Source organism: Oncorhynchus tshawytscha, linkage group LG27 (genome assembly GCF_018296145.1).
Source record: "Oncorhynchus tshawytscha isolate Ot180627B linkage group LG27, Otsh_v2.0, whole genome shotgun sequence".
In the NCBI taxonomy this organism is placed as follows: domain Eukaryota; kingdom Metazoa; phylum Chordata; class Actinopteri; order Salmoniformes; family Salmonidae; genus Oncorhynchus; species Oncorhynchus tshawytscha.
Window position 1 is genome coordinate 11055489 of NC_056455.1, and position 22895 is coordinate 11078383.

The 22895-nt window shown below is 41.7% G+C and overlaps 1 protein-coding gene across 1 annotated transcript in view; it reads right to left on the minus strand.

The window, feature by feature from the left end:
• LOC112226050 (heparan sulfate glucosamine 3-O-sulfotransferase 4-like) overlaps positions 1–22080 on the minus strand; it is a 90328-nt gene extending 68248 nt beyond the window's left edge. Inside the window, exon 1 of the mRNA XM_024390255.1 lies at positions 20854–22080. Coding sequence (XP_024246023.1) covers positions 20854–21467 — 614 coding nt within the window. The 5' untranslated portion in view covers positions 21468–22080. The remainder of the gene's footprint in view (positions 1–20853) is intronic.
• Between the last annotated feature and the right edge of the window lie 815 nt (positions 22081–22895).

The following is a 22895-nucleotide window of genomic DNA, read 5'->3' on the forward strand; positions in this document are numbered from 1 at the left end:
AATGGACGCCCCCGCCAAGCCGTTTTATTGGTTCCCCCGCAAATCAAGACCAAGTCCCTGCTGCCAAGTTTTGCAGCCATAGTGGGCCTGTTCATTTTTAATAGCGAGGGGAGAGAAATAGAATTCATAATGTTGTTGGTTATTTAGTGGGGCAGACCAACATGTTGCCTTTTTCCTTGAGCAAAGTATGAATCATCACAGACTTTCCACATTGAAAATATTCTCATTCAGCACAAACAAAAACACACAGACAGACTGACACAAAACATAATGCATGCACCCAAGCACTGACCTGATCGCCCCCCACACACACACACATACAACCCCACACACACAATCCCTTACCCCACACACATACAACCCCACACACACAACCCCTACCCCACACACATACAACCCCACACACACAACCCCCCCCCCACACATACAACCCCACACACACAACCCCCCACACATACAACCCCACACACACAACCCCCCACACACATACAACCCCCCTCCCCACACACACACAACCCCACACACACAACCCCTACCCCACACACATACAAGCCCACACACACACACCCACACACATACAACCCCACACACAACCCCTACCCCACACACACACAACCCCACACTGAATTCTCCAAGGACTATTTTTGTTGAGTCCGCCACTACCTTTGATGTTGATCACCATTAAAAAGGCTGCTTTGTTTATGTGTGTAATTAATACCAAGTCTTTGATTACTGACATTTTTAGAACATAAGAGAAAATTGATATTCCATTCCTTGTGAAGTTCTCTTTCTCCACAACATAATCAAGTGATACAGGGATGGGCAAAATGTCTACTTTTCAATCGCACACAATGCTGTCCTCCCTCGCTCCTGCTCTTTTGTGACAAGAGGTCTATACTGTTGAAATAGTCATGGTCTCCTGTGAGTAAGGTGAATGCTTTTCTGTGTTATGGACAGTGTGAACCATTGTTGCATGAGAGTAGCCCCGGGCAGTTTATTCTTCATAAGAAAAGTGAAGGTGAGAATGCAGTGGGAGATTGGTGTATAAACAATATGGAGAGGAGTATAAGAAGAGGACTGTGCATTTCCAAGGCAAGTTTTGTAATTGGCAGAACACTGTAATTGGCAGAACACTGAAAGGTTTTTACTCCCTAGAGTATCTGTTGCTCAAATATGCTACCTGCCCTGTCTAAATACAGACATCTGCCTCAGAGATTCAGCATTACTGGAGCTCTTTCTACCTAAAAATCACAACCATCCCGGGTTTATACACCACAACATGATTCATTTACAATCACTGGCCAGTTGGTTTCATAGATTTGATAAAACTCTAAGTATATGGCTCTAACTCATAATGAAGGCCTTTAAAGATAAGCTACAGAAGGGTTAACAGTTATGTAGCTTTGCCATGTCTCTCTAAATGATTGTTGGCAAGTGTAGTTTCCAATTCCCAATAACTATGAAAAAAAATTGGGTTTCTGGGTAATTTTTTCAAAGCAGATGTGCTTTGTGTGTAACATCTACAGGGAAGGTTGGAAACGCTTCAAAAACAGTCACGCCTTTACAGTAAATGCACCTTAGGATCAGAGCAGGCTGGATGGAGGAGCTGTAGGAGGACGGGCTCATTGTAATGACTGGAATGGAACGGTATTAAACACATCAAACATATGGAAACCACATGTTTGACATTGTTCCATTTATCCCAGGAAACATAATTGCTGATTCTCAAATGCTGTAGTCATGTCAATAAAAATATTGAATAATGAAGGCTCTGATATATACACCCTTGTGCTATATTTACAGCGTGAAATATAAGTCAAATGTTTAACATTGTGTAAGGAACTCATTTTACCACTATTGTTGAAAATTATGTTGTGCAGTGCTCCTTAGAAATGCAAGGGCTTTGACTGCAGTGGCACCTGAATGAAATGTGCTTGTTGGATTTAGTTGATTATTGAGGGCTACATCAAGATAAACACATGCTGACTAGAATAATAATTATCCTGTCTGACCAAATACGCATCATTTGATGAAAATAAATATTTTGTCATACTGCTGCAAAGCCGAGATGTTATTGGAAGGAAAGGGCTGTCTGAGAAAAGGTTACTTCCAATTTACAAGCTTCGTTTTCCTGTATGGTTGTGACGGCTTCATATCGGGTATACACTACCTGTCAAAAGTTTTAGAACACCTACTCATTCATGGGTTTTTCTTATTTTTTTTTTTACTATTTTCTACATTGTAGAATAATAGTGAAGACATAAAAACTATGAAATAACACATATGGAATCATGTAGTAACCCAAAAAATGTTAAACAAATCAAACTATATTTTTGATTCTTCAAAGTAGTCACCCTTTGCCTAGATGACAGCTTTGCACACTCTTAGCATTCTCTAAACCAGCTTCACCTGGCCTTTAAAGGAAGAGGACCAAAGTGCAGCGTGGTGAGCGTACATTTCTCTTTTTATTTGGAAAAAAAGACGCTGAACAAAACAATAAACACTACAAAAACAAACCGTGAAGATAAAGGCTATGTGCCCTAAACAAAGTCAACTTCCCACAAAGAAAGAAGGGAAAAGGGCTACCTAAGTATGGTTCCCAATCAGAGACAATGATAGACAGCTGTCCCTGATTGAGAACCATACCGGGCCAAAACATAGAAATACAAAATCATAGAAAAACAAAACATAGAATGCCCACCCCAAATCACACCCTGACCAAACCAAATAAAGACATTAAAAGGCTCTCTAAGGTCAGGGTGTGACAGGAAGGCTTTTACAACAGTCTTGAAGGAGTTCCCACATATGCTGAGCACTTGTTGGCTGCTTTTTGTTCCCGCTGCGGTCCGACTGATTCCAAACCATCTCAATTTGGTTGAGGTCGGAGTATTGTGGAGGCCAGGTCATCTGATGCAGCACTTCATCACTCTCCTTCTTGGTAAAATAGCCCTTACACAGCCTGGAGGTGTGTTGGGTTATTGGCCTGTTGAATAACAAATGATAGTCCCACTAAGCGCAAACCAGATGGGATAGCGTATCGCTGCAGAATGTTGTAATAGACAGGCTGGTTAAGTGTGCCTTGAATTCTAAATAAATCACAGACAGTGTCACCAGCAAAGCACCTCCACACCACAACACTTCCTCCTCCATGCTTTATGGTGCGAAATACATATGCGGAGATCATCCATTCACCCACACCCCATCTCACAAAGTCACGGTGGTTGGAACCAAAAATGTCTAATTTGGGCTTTCCACTGGCCTAATGTCCATTGCTCGTGTTTCTTGGCCCAAGCAAGTCTCTTTTTATTATTGGTGTCCTTTAGCAGTGGTTTCTTTGCAGCAATTTGACCATGAAGGCCTGATTCACACAGACTCCTCTGAACAGTTGATGTTGAGATGTGTCTGTTAATTGAATTCTGTGAAGCATTTATTTGGGCTGCAATTTCTGAGGCTGGCAACTCTAATGAACTTATCCTCTGCTGCAGAGGTAACTGTGGATCTTCCATTCCTGTGGCGGTCCTCATGAGAGCCAGTTTCACCGTAGCGGTTGATGGTTTTTGTGACTCCACTTGAAGAAACTTTCAAAGTTCTTCACTGACCTTCATGTGTTAAAGTAATAAGGGACTGTTGTTTCTCTTTGCTTATTTGAGCTGCTCTTGCCATAATATGGACTTGGTATTTTACTAAATAGGGATATCTTCTGTATACCACCCCTACCTTGTCACAACAACTGATCAATCACTGGCTCAAACACACAAATTAACTTAAGGCACACCTGTTAATTGAAATGCATTACAGGTGACTACCTCATGAAACTGGTTGAGTAAATGCCAATAGTGTGCAAAGCTGTCATCAAGGCAAAGGGTGGTTATTTGAAGATTCTCAAATATAAAATATATTTTGATTTATTTAACACTTTTTTTGGTTACTAAACTCAGCAAAAAAAGAAACATCCTCTACTGTCAACTGTGTTTATTTTCAGCAAACTTAATATATGTAAATATTTGTATGAACATAACAAGATTCAACAGAAGACAAACTGAACAAGTTCCACAGACATGGAATAATGTGTCCCTGAACAAAGGGGGGGGGGGGGTCAAAATCAGCATCTGGTGTGGCCACCAGCTGCATTAAGTACTGCAGTGCATCTCCTCCTCATGGACTGCACCAGATTTTCCAGGTCTTGCTGTGCGATGTTACCCCACTCTTCTATCAAGGCACCTGCCAGTTTCCAGACATTTCTGGGGGGAATGGCCCTAGCCCTCACCCTCCGATCCAACAGGTCCCAGACATGCTCAATGGGATGGAGATCCGGGTTCTTCGCTGGCCATGGCAGAACACTGAAATTCCTGTCTTGCAGGAAATCACACACAGAACGAGCAATATGGCTGGTGGCATTGTAATGCTAGAGGGTCATGTCAGGATGAGCCTGCAGGAAGGGTACCACATGAGGGAGGAGAATGTCTTCCATGTAACGCACAGCGTTGAGATTGCCTGCAATGACAACAAGCTCAGTCCGATGATGCTGTGACACACTTTCCCAGACCACGACGGACCCTCCACCTCCAAATCGATCCCGCTCCAGAGTACAGGCCTTGGTGAGACGCTCATTCCTTCGACGATAAACGCGAATCCGACCATCACCCCTGGTGAGACAAAACCATGACTCGTCAGTGAAGAGCACTTTTTGCCAGTCCTGTCTGGTCCAGCGACGGTGGGTTTGTGCCCATAGGCATAGGTGATGTCTGGTGAGGATCTGCCTTACAACAGGCCTACAAGCCCTCAGTCCAGCCTCTCTCAGCCTATTGCGGACAGTCTGAGCACTGATGGAGGGATTGTGGGTTCCTGGTGTAACTCGGGCAGTTGTTGTTGCCATCCTGTACCTGTCCCGCAGATGCGATGTTCGGATGTACCGATCCTGTGCAGGTGTTGTTACACATGGTCTGCCACTGTGAGGACGATCAGCTGTCTATCCTGTCTCCCTGTAGCGCTGTCTTAGGCGTCTCACAGTACAGACATTGCAATGTATTGCCCTGGCCACATCTGCAGTCCTCATGCCTCCTTACAGCATGCCTAAGGAACGTTCACGTGGATGAGCAGGGACCCTGGGCATCTTTCTTTTGGTGTTTTTCAGAGTCAGTAGAAAGGCCTCTTTAGTGTCCTACGTTTTCATAACTGCCTACTTTCTGTAAGCTGTTATTGTCTTAATGATCGTTCCACAGGTGCATGTTCATTAATTGTTTATGGTTCATTGAACACACATGGAAAATAGTGTTTAAACCCTTTACAATGAAGGTCTGTGAAGTTATTGGGATTTTTATGAATTATCTTTGAAAGACACAGTCCTGAAAAAGGGACGTTTTTGTTGTTGTTGCTGAGTTTACATGATTCCATATGTGTTTTTCATAGTGAAATGTCTTCACTGTTATTGTACAATGTAGAAAATAGTCCAAATAAAGAAAACCCCCTGAATGAGTAGGTGTTCTAAAACTTTTGACCGGTAGTTTTTATTTAGGTGATAGTCCCTAAACACAACACATGACTCTCCAAAGCCAAGATGCACAATGTCAAAGGTTCTGGACTGCTATGCGTATGACTGTCAGTGTACACATCTACAAGGCATTTACAAGGCACAATTAGCAAACCTCAATGACAAAATAACTTGAGATCCACTTGAGATTGAGCTTCTTGTTTGGAGGAAGTAGTCCTGTGAAAAGCAGGTCAGGATAAACAGGCTTTACTTACAAGCCTTTATGAGGTTACTGAAGAAGTTGATGAGTGACTCTGCACATGACTCTACATACAGTACACATCTTGCACGGACCTATCATAAGGATCAGAGGATATGTGAAGGAACACTAGCTAAGCTATCCTACTGGGAATAATACATTTAATTAGTGTTCACACAGCCCATGTTTTGGAGAGAGATGGGAAAAAAACCTGGCTAGAGATATCCTTCCTCCCCATAATAAATCTGTCCACGTCTCCCATCCAAACAGCTCCAATATGCCAGGGAGAGAATTTACAGTGCATCTCTGATTTGTTTGCTGCTATTAATGGGGCAGTGAGGAAGGAAGTGGTCTGTGGCTGCCAGCGCAATATCTGACCTCTGAGAGTGCATTAAATCAAGCTATTAGGGGCCGCTGCAATAAAGTGGACAGCCAAGGAAGGCAGAGTGCTCTCTCCAAAACAAACATGCCCTAGCCAGACACAACACGAGGCTGGGATCACAACCTCAGGCTGGGCTGATATGGTTTTATAGCGGGTGCCTTGGTGACAGTCAGTCAATCCAGTGGGTTGTCAGTTCTGGTCGGGTGCAAGCCAGATAGATGAACCAGCACACAGCGGGCAGCATTGTAGAATGTTAAGAAATGCGTGGTTGATGCTGTGGCTAATAAGCCACGTGACATTATTAGGAAATATTCCTGTTCCTATTGAAGCCCTACTGGAACATGTTTCTGTATTAAAACATTTACTTTCCTTATAATAAAGAAATACATCATCATTGACAATTATTTTCATCTAGGAGTGGGTGAAGATGACTATTTGGTGTATCTTACACTTCGCCGCATGCACATGTCCACAGGCATTTTAAATAATTGTGTCTGTGCCATAGGAGGAAAGAAATTACATTCATTATCACACCAGGACTGCTCTGGTGAGTTTCACAATTTGACAGACCATGTGGTGGACTTTGCTGTGTCTTTCAGACTCAGATAATGGACAAGTCTGATAGAAAAAGGCCCTTGACTCGTGAAACAAAAGGAACTAAAAATCTGGGAATGCCAGGGCCATGTCTGGCTCCGTGGGGCACCATTTATTTGAGTTGGGGGGCATGCCCTTTCAATGTCAAGGCTTGTCTGAACACTATACTGTTTCTCACTGATATTAATTACCATACTCCTGTATTACTAGGGCTAGTCTTTGAATGCCTTTCTAAAGGCGCTGTCGCAATAAGAAAAAGTTCTATTACCTACCTTCTCCTTTCCTGTTCAAAGTCAATATCATTTTGACTTACACTGCAATAACCTAAACTCAACCTACACTTCAGCTGCAGTCTGACGGTGGCATGAGTGGACTGGTTTATGATAACCTGGATTTAAAGGGCCAATCCAGTCATTTTTATCTCAATATTAAATCATTTCTGGGTAAAAAATTAAGTACCTTACTGCGATTATTTAAATGAAAATGGTAAAAAATAAACAATTTTGCAAGCAAGGATTTTGCTAGGACTGTCTGGGAGTGGTTTGAGTGGGGGGAAAGGGAGAGCAAGAAGCAGCATCCAGTATTTCAACCATATCTAAGGGCGATTTTACCAAAAAGTTCAGATATTTACAAATAAACTGGTGCACTCAGTCAAGCAAAGACATCTATGATTCAATTGTGAATGGCGTTTACGGTGGAATTATTATGTATAGGAACTTTGCTATATCAGAATGTGAACAACTCATCAAAAGACTATGGGCAAATCACCTGTCAGAACAGTTTAGAGACACGGTGTGGCTAATCTCAGTGCGAAAGCTCCCGGTGAGAGCAGGAGTCCAATGGAGCTGTTACGTTAAAACTAAAAAATGCCCAATGCCATCATGCACTGATGATGAAACACTTGAATACAGATAACCAGAATGTAGTAGAATGAAGACAATTGGGGAACTAATGCAGTTATCATTCAAGTTGAACCAAATGCCATACTGTATGAAAAATTCATGGAACATTTAATGAGATCTACAAAGATCTTTTCCGCTTCACAATATTTATAGTAAAGAGCACAAAAAAGCTACAAAACAAGAGATGATGCAAACTGTCTATATCTCATGAAAGGGAAAATAATCCGTAGTAAATTCAAGACTGATCTTTTTTCTTTTTTTTATCTCAGTGGGGGGGGGGGGACTGAAAAGGTTTGGAACTATCTTTATTTTAGTTATTTTATCTAATTTACTGCCTCGTGATGTCACCAGACTAGAGGTCAATTATGCTTTTTCAACGCCGATACCGATTATTGGAGGAGCAAGAGAAGCTGATACCGGACGATTTTTATATATATATTTGTAATAATGACAATTACAACAATACTGAATGAACAATGAACACTTACTTTAACTTAATATAATACATAAATAAAATCAATTTAGTCTCAAATTAATATTGAAACATGGTCAATTTGGTTTAAATAATGCAAAAACAGTGTTGGAGAAGAAGGTAAAAGTGCAATATGTGCCATGTAAAAAAGTTAACGTTTAAGTTCCTTGCTCTGAACATGAGCACATATGAAAGTTGGTGGTTACTTTTAACATGCGTCTTCAATATTCCCAGTTAAGATGTTTTAGGTTGTAGTTATTATATGAATTATAGGACTATTTCTCTCTATACCATATGTATTTCATATACCTTTGACTATTGGATGTTCTTATAGGCACTATAGTATTGCCAGCCTAATCTCGGGAGTTGATAAGCTTGAAGTCATAAACAGCGCTGTGCTTCAAGCACTGCGAAAATCTGCTGGCAAATGCAGGAAAGTGCTGTTTGAATGAATGCTTACGAGCCTGCTGCAACCTACCACCGCTCAGTCAGACTGCTCTCTTAATTATAATATAATAAACACACAGAAATATGAGCCTTTGGTCATTAATAATGGTCAAATCCGTAAACTATCATTTAGAAAACAAAACGTTTATTCTTTCAGTGAAATACGGAACCGTTCCGTATGTTATCGAACGGGTGGCAACCCTAAGTCTAAATATTGGTGTTACATTGCACAACCTTCAATGTTATGTCATAATTCTGTAAAATTCTGGTGAATTAATTACGGTCTTTGTTAGGAATAAATGGCCTGTCAACAGTTCGCAACGAGCTGGCGGCCCAAGCTGCTGCATATACCCTGACTCTGCTTGCACTGAACGCAAGTGACACAATTTCCCTAGTTAATATTGCCTGCTAACATAAATGTATTTGATCTACATAGGCAGGTTTAAAAATATATACTTGTGTATTGATTTTAAGAAAGGCATTGTTGTTTATGGTAAGGTACATTATTGCAACGATTGTGCTTTTTTTGCGAATATGCTTTTGTTAACTTCACCCGTTTGGCGAAGTTAACAGGCACCGCATTCATTATATGCAATGCAGAACAAGCTAGTTAACCTAAGTAATATCATCAACCATGTGTAGTTAACTAGTGATTATGTGAAGATTATAAAAAATAAAAACAATCAGTTTAACTTCTTCGCCCGCTTGGTGTCCTTTGTCCTCTGTCGAAATTATTGCGTAATCTCCAGCTGTGTGCATTTTTCCATTTGGTTCAGAGGAGAAACCAAACTGCCACGAATGATTTATTATCAAATAGATATGTGAAAAACACCTTGAGGATTGATTCTAAACAACGTTTGCCATGTTTCTGTCGATATTATGGAGTTAATTTGGAAAAAAGTTCGCCGTTGTAATGACTGAATTTTCGGGGTTTTTTCTTAGCCAAACGTGATGAACAAAACGGAGCGATTTCTCCTACACAAATAATCTTTTTGGAAAAACTGAACATTTGCTATCTAACTGAGAGTCTCCTTATTGAAAACATCCAAAGCTCTTCAAAGGTAAATTATTTTATTTGAATGCTTTTCTTGTTTTTGTGAAAATGTTGCCTGCTGAATGCTAGGCTTAATGCTATGCTAGCTATCAATACTCTTACACAAATGCTTGTGTAGCTATGGTTGAAAAGCATATTTTGAAAATCTGAAATGACAGTGTTGTTAACAAAAGGCTAAGCTTGTGAGCCAATATATTTATTTCATTTCATTTGCGATTTTCATGAATAGTTAACGTTGCGTTATGGCAATGAGCTTGAGGCTATGATTACGCTCCCGGATACGGGATTGCTCGACGCAAGAAGTTAATGCTAGCAAGCAATTTACGTTGACTCCAATCAGCCACAAGGTCCTTTTGATGCTGCACTCGCATAACAGATGGTCAGCCTGCCACGCAGTCTCCTCGTGGATTGCAATGTAATCGGCCATAATCGGTGTCCAAAAAGGCAGATTACCAATTGTTATGAAAACTTGATTTCGTCCCTAATTATTCGGCCATGCCGATTAATCGGTCGACAACCCTACACAAGACAGTCCAAAACTGCATCCCACCAAAACTTCATGGGGATAGCCCCCTTTTTAAAATTTTTGCCTAAAATGACATACCCAAATCTAACTGCCTGTAGCTCCGGCCCTGAAGCAAGAATATGCATATTCTTGGTACCATTTGAAAGGAAACTTTGAAGTTTGTGGAAATGTGAATTGAATGTAGGAGAATGTAACACAATAGATCTGGCAGAAGAAAATACAAAGAAAACATTTTTTTCTACCACCATCTTGAAATGCAAAAGAATGGTCCCAGTTCCAGCCATCACTCTGGTTGTAATTCCGATGGTGTTCACAAAATGGCAGCAGTGTATGTGCAAAGTTTCATACTGATAACTTGAAGTACGAGTGAACTACATGACATTTAGTGTGAAGTCACCCAGGTATATTTGGGCAAATCGTGAAGGAGACATTTGCATTCATAATACATTTTCTGCAAGAATATCATCGAATCAGTATACTTGGACTTTGATTTAGCTTTTCCAGTATTTGTAGCCATATTATAAGTTCAACATTTGCAAAACAACCAGTTTTCATAACTTCATAACTATGAATATTCTTATCATTTCTACCAAAAAGGAAAAGGCATGTTGTCGCAAAAGGTTGGCAGATACATTTTGCGACATATACAGGGTTTCCGGATACTACCGTAAAGGCCAGCTCATTGGCTATCTAGCTAGCTTTGTTTGACCCCGATTGGTGCTTATTTGACAAAGATACAGTCGATCAAATGAAGACCGGCTGCGTCGTCGGTGTGCCATGACGGCATCACTCTCTGACCAAATTTGGTGTCCTATAGGATATACTACACCCCTAATGATATAGTGAAGACTGGTTACATTCTAGGATGTATGAGGAATACATACGAATGTGATTTGACTGGTTGAAACAACATTTAGGGTTAGATTTTCACAGATTCCTTTCTTTGTAAATTGAACGAGTGGAAATACAAAATCGATTGTGCATGCTATATGGACCTTTTTAGGATATGAAAAATTATTATTATTATTATTAATATTTTATCTAACAAAATGACACTTCATGTTATCTCTGGGACCCTTTGGATGATAAATCAGAGCAAGATTTCAGAATGTAAGTACACATTTCACCTTCAGAGGTGAATTTCTCAAACTTATCGCAGTGAAAAAAGTGTTTTGTTCTTAGGAGCTCTCCTCAAACAATAGCATGGCATTTTTAGCAGTAATAGCTTCTGTAAATTGGACAGTGCAGTTATATTAACAAGAATTTAAGCTTTCAACCAATATAAGACACTTATATATATACACCGACATTTGTTGTTTCTCTAAAATCTGCTATCGTGACACAAGGCGCTGTATGATTTACAACTGTCCTGTTGACGGAACACCTATCCCTATTAAAGGGAATTATCATCATTTTCACAATTTCACAATTTCAACCTCATAGTGTGGAAATGTATATAAAACATATGAAAATCACACTTTTGACTGCACTGGCCTTTAAGAGTGTTAGTCTCTTCATCTATGGGTGGTGCCGTGGAATGTCTAGCGCCTTTTTGGTTTGGCTTTGGACATTCACTCGTCTCAAACAAAACAAAAACACACACCCCTCTCACAGCTTTAGAGTTGGGTTATCCCAACAGACAGGTGAGAGGGAAAGTGATCATATTACACCTGGGGTAGCCTATAAGACAAAAGTCCTAAAAGCCTCAGTCCTACAAAAGCCTATAAGCCTCAGTCCTAAAAATGTACTTCAATAACATCCACTAGAATGCAGACTGACCCATCGATCAGCCAATGGCTGACTGAGTGAACTAAACAAACACAGCTTCTTTGTTTTGATCGGATTCCGCCGTGAGCAACCATCAGTGGTTTGTAGGCAGTTTTCAGTGTTTTACACTGTCTTGCCACCACAAAACAAAAATCTACTGAAAGAAAAATCATCTAATGGGTATATTTGTGCAGATCCATCTGTGTGGAGGGAAGGAGCCAGCTAAGTGAGTCCCAACTATTAAATAGCATGAAGAAACACATGCAACATTAGTAGCAAGGCAAATTAAACTATATGTTATTAAACACAAGGAGTAAAATTCCTTCCTCTGGCATCGCACTGTTGGTTAACTAATTATTATGCCACATTAATTTTGAAAGCCTGAAGCGTTTGTTGAGTTTACCCAAGGTGCAGTGAGTACGTGTTTAGCCCTGTAAAAAGTGGGTTTATTACAAAACAGATCTAACAGCGAGTGATTCAGCGTGAGGCTGAGACGACGCAGAGCCAGAGGCTACTGGGATTGCTTCATTTATATTCCACTGATTGCATCAGAAAATTGTGAGACTGTTAATTGGAGACAATGTGGCCAGAAACAGATATGGAGAGACATGTGACTACAACAATGGCATCAAAGATAATATTTAGCTAAAAGCCTGTGTTAATGGTGACAGCAACAACCCTACCAAGCTGTTCTACAGAATTATATACCTTTAATCATTAGGAAAATACTTGCCCTCACAACTTTCCCCTCAAAAAAACTTCAGTCGTGTTAGATATGCCTAATTGACCTTCCGTTGGTACGTCAACGTTTCGAATCCAGAAGCAATTGTTATTGCAAATGCTCCCTTGCATCCATCTGAGGACATGTTGACAAAGCCTTCATTTATGACCGATTCCCCAGCCCAGCGAGCACGGCCCCAGCGTGACGTTGATTAGGTGGCTTGTACGAAATAAGCTTGAGAGGCCCATTTCACCGCAAACCTGTATTCATTTAGTTCTGCAGATTTATACAGGCCTGCTATCTCGGCAAGAAAATCCAGCATGACATGAGAGTGAAATTTGCCCTTTTGAAAAGAGGGTTAATCTTTCTTTCTTTCCCACTGCAACCTCAATCTCACTGTGGCCAGCATGCCTCCAATGATCTGGGGGCCACAGCCAGTAAATTAAATTAAATAAACCCATTAGTTACAGCACTGTTACCTTCTCACCTCTGCCCAGATGCGCTTTCATGGTAAGTTGTCCCATCATAAAAAAAAACAAGGGACTCGGCATAGGATTGTGATGCCAAAGTCACCTTGACTCCAAAGACAGGGTGGTCTGTCCTCATTGTTCATCACAAAGATCAATTAAAATAACCTGTTTTGCAATGCAGCACGAGCCCAATATGTTCCGCAGGTGTCTGAAGGTAAATGTATGCTTACTTAAAAATCAATTCATACTTCACATTCTCCCTCCTCGAGTCGTGCAGATGTGAAACAAACTGGAGGTCGATGGGAGTGGAAGGCGACCGTGAGCAGAGTCATCCCAGGCATACTGAAAATGAATGGGATGAATAACCAAGTGTAGCTCACATATCTAAAGATAAACCTCAGTCAAAAAGAGAGTCTAATCCTGCTATAGCCCTGGGTATGGGTTAGCATGTTTTCACTCCTATCTTTTCTTCCTGCTCTGAAATATATCTTGTGAATATGGCAGGGTAGCCTAGTGGTTAGAGCGTTGGACTAGTAACCGAAAGGTTGCAAGTTCAAATCCCCGAGCTGACAAGGTTCTGCCCCTGAACAGGCAGTTAACCCACTGTTCCTAGGCTGTCATTGAAAATAAGAATTTGTTCTTAACTGACTTGCCTAAAAAAATATATATACTGTAACTACAGTTTGGCATCTATCTTTTTTGGAACAATACAAAGCTTCATAGCTAAATTCGGACATTCAACAGAAAAACAAAACCATGGGGAAACGTGATTGTTCCTGTGATGTCTGACTGTGTACCCCTTTGTACTTACCCCCATACATGAAGAATTACGGGATATGTCACTTTTCTTTTAAACACACACGCATCTTTGACATGATTGCACCGAAACACATTTCCTCGTGTGTCACCCTGCACACGTGTGTGTGTGGCTGAGCATGTTAAAGGCATAAAGAAAAACTATCAGCCACATTAACTAAGAGTTGGCTTCACATGGTTGGGAGGAGCTAATGGCCCCATTAAAACAGGAAGAGCACGTTAACTTGCAACTAAATCTCTAATGCCAATAATCCAAATTATCCAGGAAAAACAATCACCTTCTTATACACCAATTAGTAATTAGCATAATCCCTAAAAGAATCCTTTTGCATTTCATCAGTTTAGTCTAAGTCTCAAAGGAGCTTGGCACAATGCCACAGCCTCTTTATAAAAATCACTTCCACCAGCCTATACAGAGAGTAGAGGACAGTATTCTCATGGTGGAGGTCTGATTGATAAAGTGTTCTTGATGCAGATGGTTGAAACTCGAAAACCTAAATACTTATAAAAGGGTTTCAATAAACACAACTCCCAATGAAGAGTTCCTACTTGAAAAGCCCAATCAACACAGAAAGGGAAAGAGGGATACCTAGTCAGTTGTACAACTGAATGCATTCAACTGAAATGTGTCTTCCGCATTCAACCCAACCCCTCTGAATCAGAATACCATCTCAATGTAAGGACTGTGTTATGCGTAGTTTACATGTCTAATACTCAGCTCCTTCATTGTTTCACACTGTGCTAAAATATTCTAGCAGAATACCCCATGGTGATTTCAGGCAAAGAAAGAGCATGAATAAATAAACAACTTAAAGCGATGAGAAACTTCAAAGGCAATGGGACAATCGCAGCAAACAAGCTCCTGGAAGCCAATGAATTTCTTTGTTTGTGACAGTGACTCAGGGGTATAAACAGAGGAATTAGCTCACACCTCCGGAGTCTCAGCACATCACACTGCCATAATTGAATTAAGCCTGTCAATATTGTTGTGAGCTGTGGATGGCGTCAGTGGCGCGAGGTGCATGTGAGCTGACAGGATACATGTGTATTTCTATAGCTAGAACTGCCTTTTCATTCTGCTCTGCTCTTTGGCAAGTCCTTGAAAAAAAAGACGATTACTCTCCTTGTCATCCCAGACTATATCTCAAGCTAATTCCTACATCTTGGTACAGCCAAGCTGATGTATTTCCTATGAATAAGCTCTGTGTGTAACATGTCATGGGCATGCAGGCGGAATAATGCTACTGGTGGAGCGTGGAGGGAGAAGTTATGATTTCCACTCTCCCCACATCCCTCTGCTTAACACACTCCTGGAGTACATGTCAGGTCACAGCCACATATTTGAAACATGCTCCCAACAGCCCTTGCGTGACGTCTTGGCTCCATGGCCAGCCTTGTCAGAGAGAATCCTGCTCTGACTGAACCAATGCATCAGCTTGCTTTTGGGTTTGTGTCATGAGACTGCATCACTCACAACCGATAAGGGGCATGTATGCACAGCACCAAGTGCTCCAGGAGAGGCTAAAGGAAAATTGGAATCTTGACAAGTATGATTGACATGCTTATTTGTCCCAAAAGGAAGTATTATTCAGAGAGATTTAAAGACGGCTGTAAAGCAGCATTCTTGCCGAATGGAATCATTGTTCCTTCTGACTAGAAGCACATCACGGCAATTCTGCGGCAAGTAAATAATCCCTGGGAGATAGGAATCCTTTCAAGCTTAAAATGACTTGTGCTTATACTTTATTTTTGGTCCAAAATAAATCACTTAACAGGCGAGACTGGGGCTGTCATTTTCAGGCAATCCATCTATGACATGGAACTGAAATAGGGGGCTAAGAATTCCCTGTTTTCCCATTGGCGGTGGAATGGAGAAGAATGCAAGGCAGAATTCCATCCAGTTCTATTTTGACAGACACAAACCTAAAGGGAGGCTGAGCCTTGATGGCAACCATGCCCCATTGCCAATTCATTGTGTTGGCAAATTGAATCAGCAAATTAAATTCTAAGCTCAAGTAAAGTCAACTTTACTGGAATTGGAGAATGATCACTTTAGGTGTTTGGGTGTAGCTTTGTCCATGACACGGAATAGGAAATGAATGTCAAAGAGAGAGGGTAAGGTATTGCATGTGAATAGCAAGAAGGAGCTGGGGTAGAATGAAATTGTCTGCACTAACCCACTGCCAGAGTGATTTGTTCTCTCTCTAAGCCACAAAGGATGCAGCAGTGTTACTTCTTTCATAATTCTAGTGTCACAATAAAAATAGACTAAGATAACCCCCCAAGGCTGACCCTAGAGTAACACAAAAGAAATTGAATCCACATTCTCCCAACACAAAACACTGATTCCATTGCAGAAAAAACAAACATTTTCCCAGGCAGTGCAATGCTGTGTGGATGGTGTTCATGACTAGACTTATCTTGATAATACCTGCTGATATGGTTGAACTGGAAAGATAAAGTGCTGTGAATTGTTCCCACAGTATCCCTGTAGAGACACATACATTTAAGATACACAAACCTAAATATCTAGCTAGTAGACTTGTAACAGGTATCTTGCATGTGATAATACACTAGAGTAAACGGCTACACAAACCTGCCATTCATAGTTGTAGGAACTTGCTACAGAGGGAGTTACATTAGGCTATTTAAGTGTGATCCAATATCCATATTTATCCAGACTGACAGTAATTGGTGGTGCAGCAATCTGAAGGTTCTGATTATTCTCCTTCATAAACTCATGTTTAACAGCCAGACAGAGATGACACAAAGGCTTTCTGGCGGGAAGGTGCCGTCTGTGTCATAGCGCTGTGCCATGTCTGCATCCAGTCAAAGGCGCTGGAACGGGAAATAAATATGTTTCTGTTGTGGACGCTGGTGGAATCTCTGGGCTCTGTGGTGCTTGGGAGTTTAATCAAGTGGAAAAGGGGAGGGGGGATGTTGAGACCAACCTGACTGCAGTGGTCCACTCTCTTGACAGGCACTGGGGCATGCTGCTAATTAAAAAGTTTAATTCCACGACTGCCACGTTGGCATCCCAGTACCCAGAGGTGCGTCCTTGCGAGCCTTGGCGCCATCTTATCAGGCACAGACAGATTCCGGCTTGCCGGGGAGGAGCGGAGGACGTGGAGGAGCTGCAGCAGCAGCAACACAGGCCCAGCTGGAAGATGGAGGGGATGGCATCCAGCCTGCTGCTCAGGGATCTGGCCCACCTCCCTCCATCCCCGCCGACTGGAGTCACGGGCCCCTAGTCTGGTGGCAAGACTCAGGGAGCTGAGCCGTGGAGCTGCATGCTGAGGTGGGAGCGCAGGGGTAAACAAGGGATAAACACAGGATTTAGACTCTCTGATGCTACTCTCAGCAGTAGATCGCTGTCTCCGACACACACTTCCTGTCAGAGGGTCCTGTCTTACTACACTGAAGGGTGCGGATAAAGCTGGGGCTGGAATTCATGCTATTCTCCTCAGAGTCCCCCCGGGCCTGCAGCAGTGCAAAGACATGGTGCTCTGACATGGTCTCTACACTACTAGCATTTCGTATTTACTGAAAAAGAAGAAGCAGCAAACTGGAAATGATTTTGTTAAGCTTTTTCCACCATTCAGTGGGAAACAGAGCCTCGAAGAAAAAGTAGATAAAAGAATGAGAGCACTTCATTGCAAGGCCTTGGCAGAGCGTAGAGCCTGCACTGTGTGGGCTTCTGAGCTGTGTAGGTCCCTATTGATCAGAATGCATTACAATTCACACAAAGAGAGAAAGTCCTTGGTGATGGCAAGGCTGATTCTTTGGCATCTTATTTAAAGGCCACCTCATATAAAAGCTAGCAGGCAGCAACCAAGACCTCCGCCTGAGGTGAAATAGCTTGGGGAAGGAGAGCACGTTCAGAACAAGCACCACTGTAAATTAACACTATTGTTTGTCACACTGTGCAACACAGGGCCATTGCCTAGCAAAGGTACAAAACAGCTCAAAGGATTTACAGTCACATTGCCTCAGCTTTTATCGCTTACAAGGCTTACAAAGTGTCATTCTCCCAACACAATGATAAGGGGCTCGGAGACCTCAGAGCCGCTTCAGAGCTATGCATCTCATTGACAACTCACACAATTAGATCAGCATAGCAGTACAGCCCAAATGATCTTCCTGGAAAATCAACTGTAACACAAGCAATAGAGTTGTTCCTAAATAGCAGCTCAATGAATCGTCTGCTGTTTTGCAGCACCTATTTAAACCCGAGATAGGCTTCCAGGCAACGGCGTGATTCTTCTAATGACGGTATAGCTATTATGACCCGACACACAGAAAGAATGACCTGCTGGTTAAAGACTATAGCTTCTCCTCAAAAGCGGTAAGGAGTTTAACAAGGCATAAGGTCCTCCCTGGCAAGCCTTTTAAACACTGTGTAACCCGGGTAAAACAGATGTCACTGAGGTGCTGCATCATATTTCATGAACAAGAAGATGAACTTACTCCCTGTGAAATATATGCCCAGCGGATGCGGTATAAAAATATGTTTTCACTTGATATTTCTACCAGATGAATTCTGTATGCGTACCGGGATTCTGGAGCACTGTATAACTGTGGCAAGCACAGAATAGCTCTCTCAGTGCACACCTCTTCAGGCTGTGCATTTGTATGGGATTCTTTTAAATCTTTTACAACGGGTACCACATTCATCCTCTGCCAGTGTCTAACTCTCCAATCCATCACAAAGTATGAAACGAGCCACCCCTGCACAACCAAATTGATTCAGTGCGTTTGACAACATTTTTGGACTCAACCTCCTAAGCCAATGTTATATTGGCGTAATCATCATTTCAGTCATAGGATTAGGCACACTGCCTACACAGCAGGCCTGCACACAGACGTGACGTAGTATATTTTTTTACACAGCAAAAACACCACAAAAATGACATGCTTTGTCTGTAGCATCAGGACGTGGGCAGATCACATAGCTCTGAGTGTAACCTTTTTTTCCCTTGTCACACTACAACACTGTTCAAATTTGGCAGACAGAACAGCCACATTGCTATATCTTCCCCATGGGTGTAAAAAACACCGCTACCCGATAGTTACATTTCTGCATACGTCATCCTGAGGTTAACATTACTCAGAGGACGAAACGCGGAAATAAATGTTAAGAGCGCTTAAGGGATTTGGTTGGCTCAGGGGCACTAAAACATACAAGCACACTTTGGTGTTATTTATGTAAGCCTGTCATCTTGTCGTCTAATGAGCCTGACACCCCGAAAGCGTAATGAAACGTCTCACATTAACACGGGCTAAATGAACAGCCAACAGCCGAGGACAGAGGAGAGCATAGCTCCCATCCACACTGCAATGAGTTGAGGCAGATTGTTCCCTGTATACCAAAGCCCCGAGCCACTGTACTAGACTGGGTTCACAGGCACAGCAACTCATCCCTCTGGGCACAAGCACAGAGTCAGGGACTCTGTGTACTACTGGCTGGCTTCATTTTCATTCTCTGCTCACTGAGTCCATTTGAAATCATCCAGCATTCCCCTGGTTGGTCAGACCATCATCTTGCTAGATGCTGGCGCCTTATTGAGCGAGTGCCACTGTCAAATGGAGGGACGGAAGAACCCTCAAACAGACTGTGGTTCAATGCCATGATTGTTTATATTTTAATAAACAGAACAATAATCAAAAGGAGGCAGTGAGATGTGCAGTGTTGGAAAACAAAGAAAAAACATGACTGGGTGATGAACCTGACTGGGTGATGAACCTGACTGGGTGATGAACCTGACTGGGTGATGAACCTGACTGGGGGAATCTTTACCTTGAATGTATTGCATGTGAAAAGACATGGATGGCACAACACTCAGGATCAGCAGAGAAACATCTGGATTAGCTGATCAAAATGATGATCTCTCTACCCCCATGCAGTCATACAGCAAAAGCCTGGCAATATGGCTTTTAGATAGATAGACTTAAATAGGCCTTTAGCTACATGCATTTGGTTTCAGCTCTGTGTCAGATTAAATAGCTTTAAAATGACCACTTTTTCACAATTCCTACAATATACACTGAATCAGATATGGATCTTGGTGAGCGCAGAATTTTGTTATCAAGCTACCAGACTTTTTCCTGCAATGGTGGACATTGCAAGGCATTTGTGCTAAATAAACGCAATATTGGGAACTAGCGATTATCAGATGGAAATAAACAAGGAAATACATTTTTGTCTAAATGAGGCAAGATAGTCTATATTTGTGACACTATCAGAACATGTGGTACAGTATGAATACTAACTGGACATCATATTCCGAACACAGAGTACATTGCTAAGGTACCAGGCCTGATGCACAGGGGCAGTTCTGAACACTGTAGAAAGGTAATACCACAACTGTAGGTGGGATCTGAGTATTGTTCCAATGAATGCACTCGCATGAACACCTGTTCGACTGAATAGGTTGGCTATTGCTGCATGCTATGTTCATATACATGCACGCTACGATAAAACATTGTATATTATTGCAAAACTAGGTGCACTGTACTTCAGAAGCAAGATAAAGGTGTAGTGCATAAAGGCTACTTTGTTCCCTAGATGTGGGTTCTAAGTGATATGAATATTTTAGTTTATCATCCAAATCAGTCTAGCTCTCATTTTGATGCAGTGGAATGGATAGAAAAATGAGGCTACCTGATCAACTGTTTTGTATCATTGGATGTAAAACAAGTGGGGGATATTTTACTAGACTAGAAACATGCTTACGCAGAATTACTTGGCAGATATCCAATCTAATAGGTAGGCAATTTTTCATCAGAGTTGTTCTTTTTATTATGATTATAATAAATAATTGCATTGATAGTGGTATAGGTATTATTAGAGATAATCTAATGCATTTAAAATATGAACCAATCGAGGCTATCTACCAACACATGGTTTATGTTATGTGGGGTAATGAGACCTCTGAACCAGATAGGGTTATTAAGTGAGAGTGGATGCGCGCACCTGTACCAATCCAGCCCTTTCTCGTAGTTCCTGTCGAAGAAATGTGGCTCATTCCCAACGGCTCTGATATCGGGATGGACCCTCAAAGCTTCGAGCAGAGCCCTGGTACCTCCTTTCTTCACCCCAATTATAATGGCTTGGGGTAATTTTTTCACCCCATAATCCGAGGTGCAGTTCACCCTGAGTTCGTTGTCCGTGGTGCTGAATTCCTGGTGCTCCCTCTCCAGAGCGGGAGATTGATACACCGCGGCAGTTTTAGTTGGAGCCGCCTGATTCCGAACCCAATCCAATGTTCTTTGTTCGGTCTCCACATTATCTTTGACGGTGGAAATTGCAACCGTTTTCTCGGCAGCAGACACCTCTATCAGCTCCTCGTCCAAATAGCCCTGGGGTGAAGTGGAATAAAGTTTCTCCCTTAATGTTACGAAAGTTGTCTCCTCCGTTACCAGCCTCCCTTGGTACACGTAGTTCTCTTGCAAGGGGAACTGTAACGAGTTGTAACAGCTCATCAGGCTATAGAACAAGTAGGTGACAGAAAGGGAGAGGGTGAACATGAATAAAATTTTCCGGGGCACTTTAGAGGTAAAAACCGAAGTGCTGGACCAAAATGCCATCTCTGATAGCAGTGATCCTCTCAAAGAAGTGGCCAGACATGTTTCCACCCCAATACTTGCATGGACACACAACAACAATAATCTGTCACTATGAGCACAGCTCCATTTGAAAATGTGAGTAGCTGAACCACTCCAGCATACCCCTAATTCGCATGGTTATAAGGATACAGGAAATAGATCGTTAAAATTCCGAAAGAATATCGCGTCCCTTTTTTGAGTAGCCTATCGATTTCTTATTCCAACGCTGACAGCCAATGTCACCATTTATTGGACTGAATTTGCAGATTAGCAAGCCTGCGGTCTGGCGTCCTTCCAAATGAGCAGCCTGGTTTGAAATGTGCAGAATGTGATGGACGAAGTCTTGGCATTTTACAGAAAAATAAAAAAGGGAACGCCAAAGTGTTTGAAGTAGTGTGCAAAGCACGTCTTCATCCCGATACACTGGCGGCCAATTACAAATCCGGTGGATCTTCCCAACAAGGGTGAAAAAACTGCCACACATTGGTCCTCTCACTGCTAACTTTGTGCAGTAGAAAGTGAACAACCTTTGCATAAATATTAATTGACTGCGCTCTCTCAGTGGCCAGGAATGTTGCTTGCTGTCCTAATGCCTTCTGTTGATTGGTAGATACGATGTGCGCATCAACTCTGTGAGCTCACCCGCACGGAAGCACTATTATATTAGTAGGAGCACCACAAACTCAGTAAGTGAACACCCACTTTTCCCAATCGTTGCCAGAGTGTAGGAAACCCAATGAGACGTCAGATACGACAGGCAGATAACACTGAGATGGCATTGGGAAGGCGGGATGACTATTCCTCCTCTCCTTTTTCTATGCCTTATGATCGGCAAAGATGTTGCTGGATGAATGTAAGGGTGAGTAGGGAAAAGTAGAAAGTGGTGTATTGCCCTGTATGCACTTAATGATAAGATAATTTGCTCAACTAATGTAGGCTACATCTGAATTTCCTCAAATTATTTACTGAATAAAATGTGTCATAATTATAATAATAGTAATTATTATTATTATTATTATTATTATATGACTACTACTAAATAATTATTATACAAGCAGCTCATGGCTGCTCCCTACTGGTGTTCTCTGGAACATTGCAATAGTTGTGATCTTGGGAGATTTTACACAAGAAGGTAGGATGGATGGTTGGAGAATAGATCAATGTTTTTTTCGATGGAAATTATGTGTGATGAAAATCGTTGTTTCACTCCACCAATTCATATCACAGAGGTTGTTGCTTCTCATGCATGCTGGTCTGATACAAAGGAGGGGCACATGACAGTGCTATGGAGTGCATTGTAAGTGAGCTGGAACGGACACTAGTCTGTGTAGCCTTACTGAGGTATTTTGCATTGAAGATGCTTATGTAGGGAGAACATATCTATACCACATTTATTACACAAGGTGACAG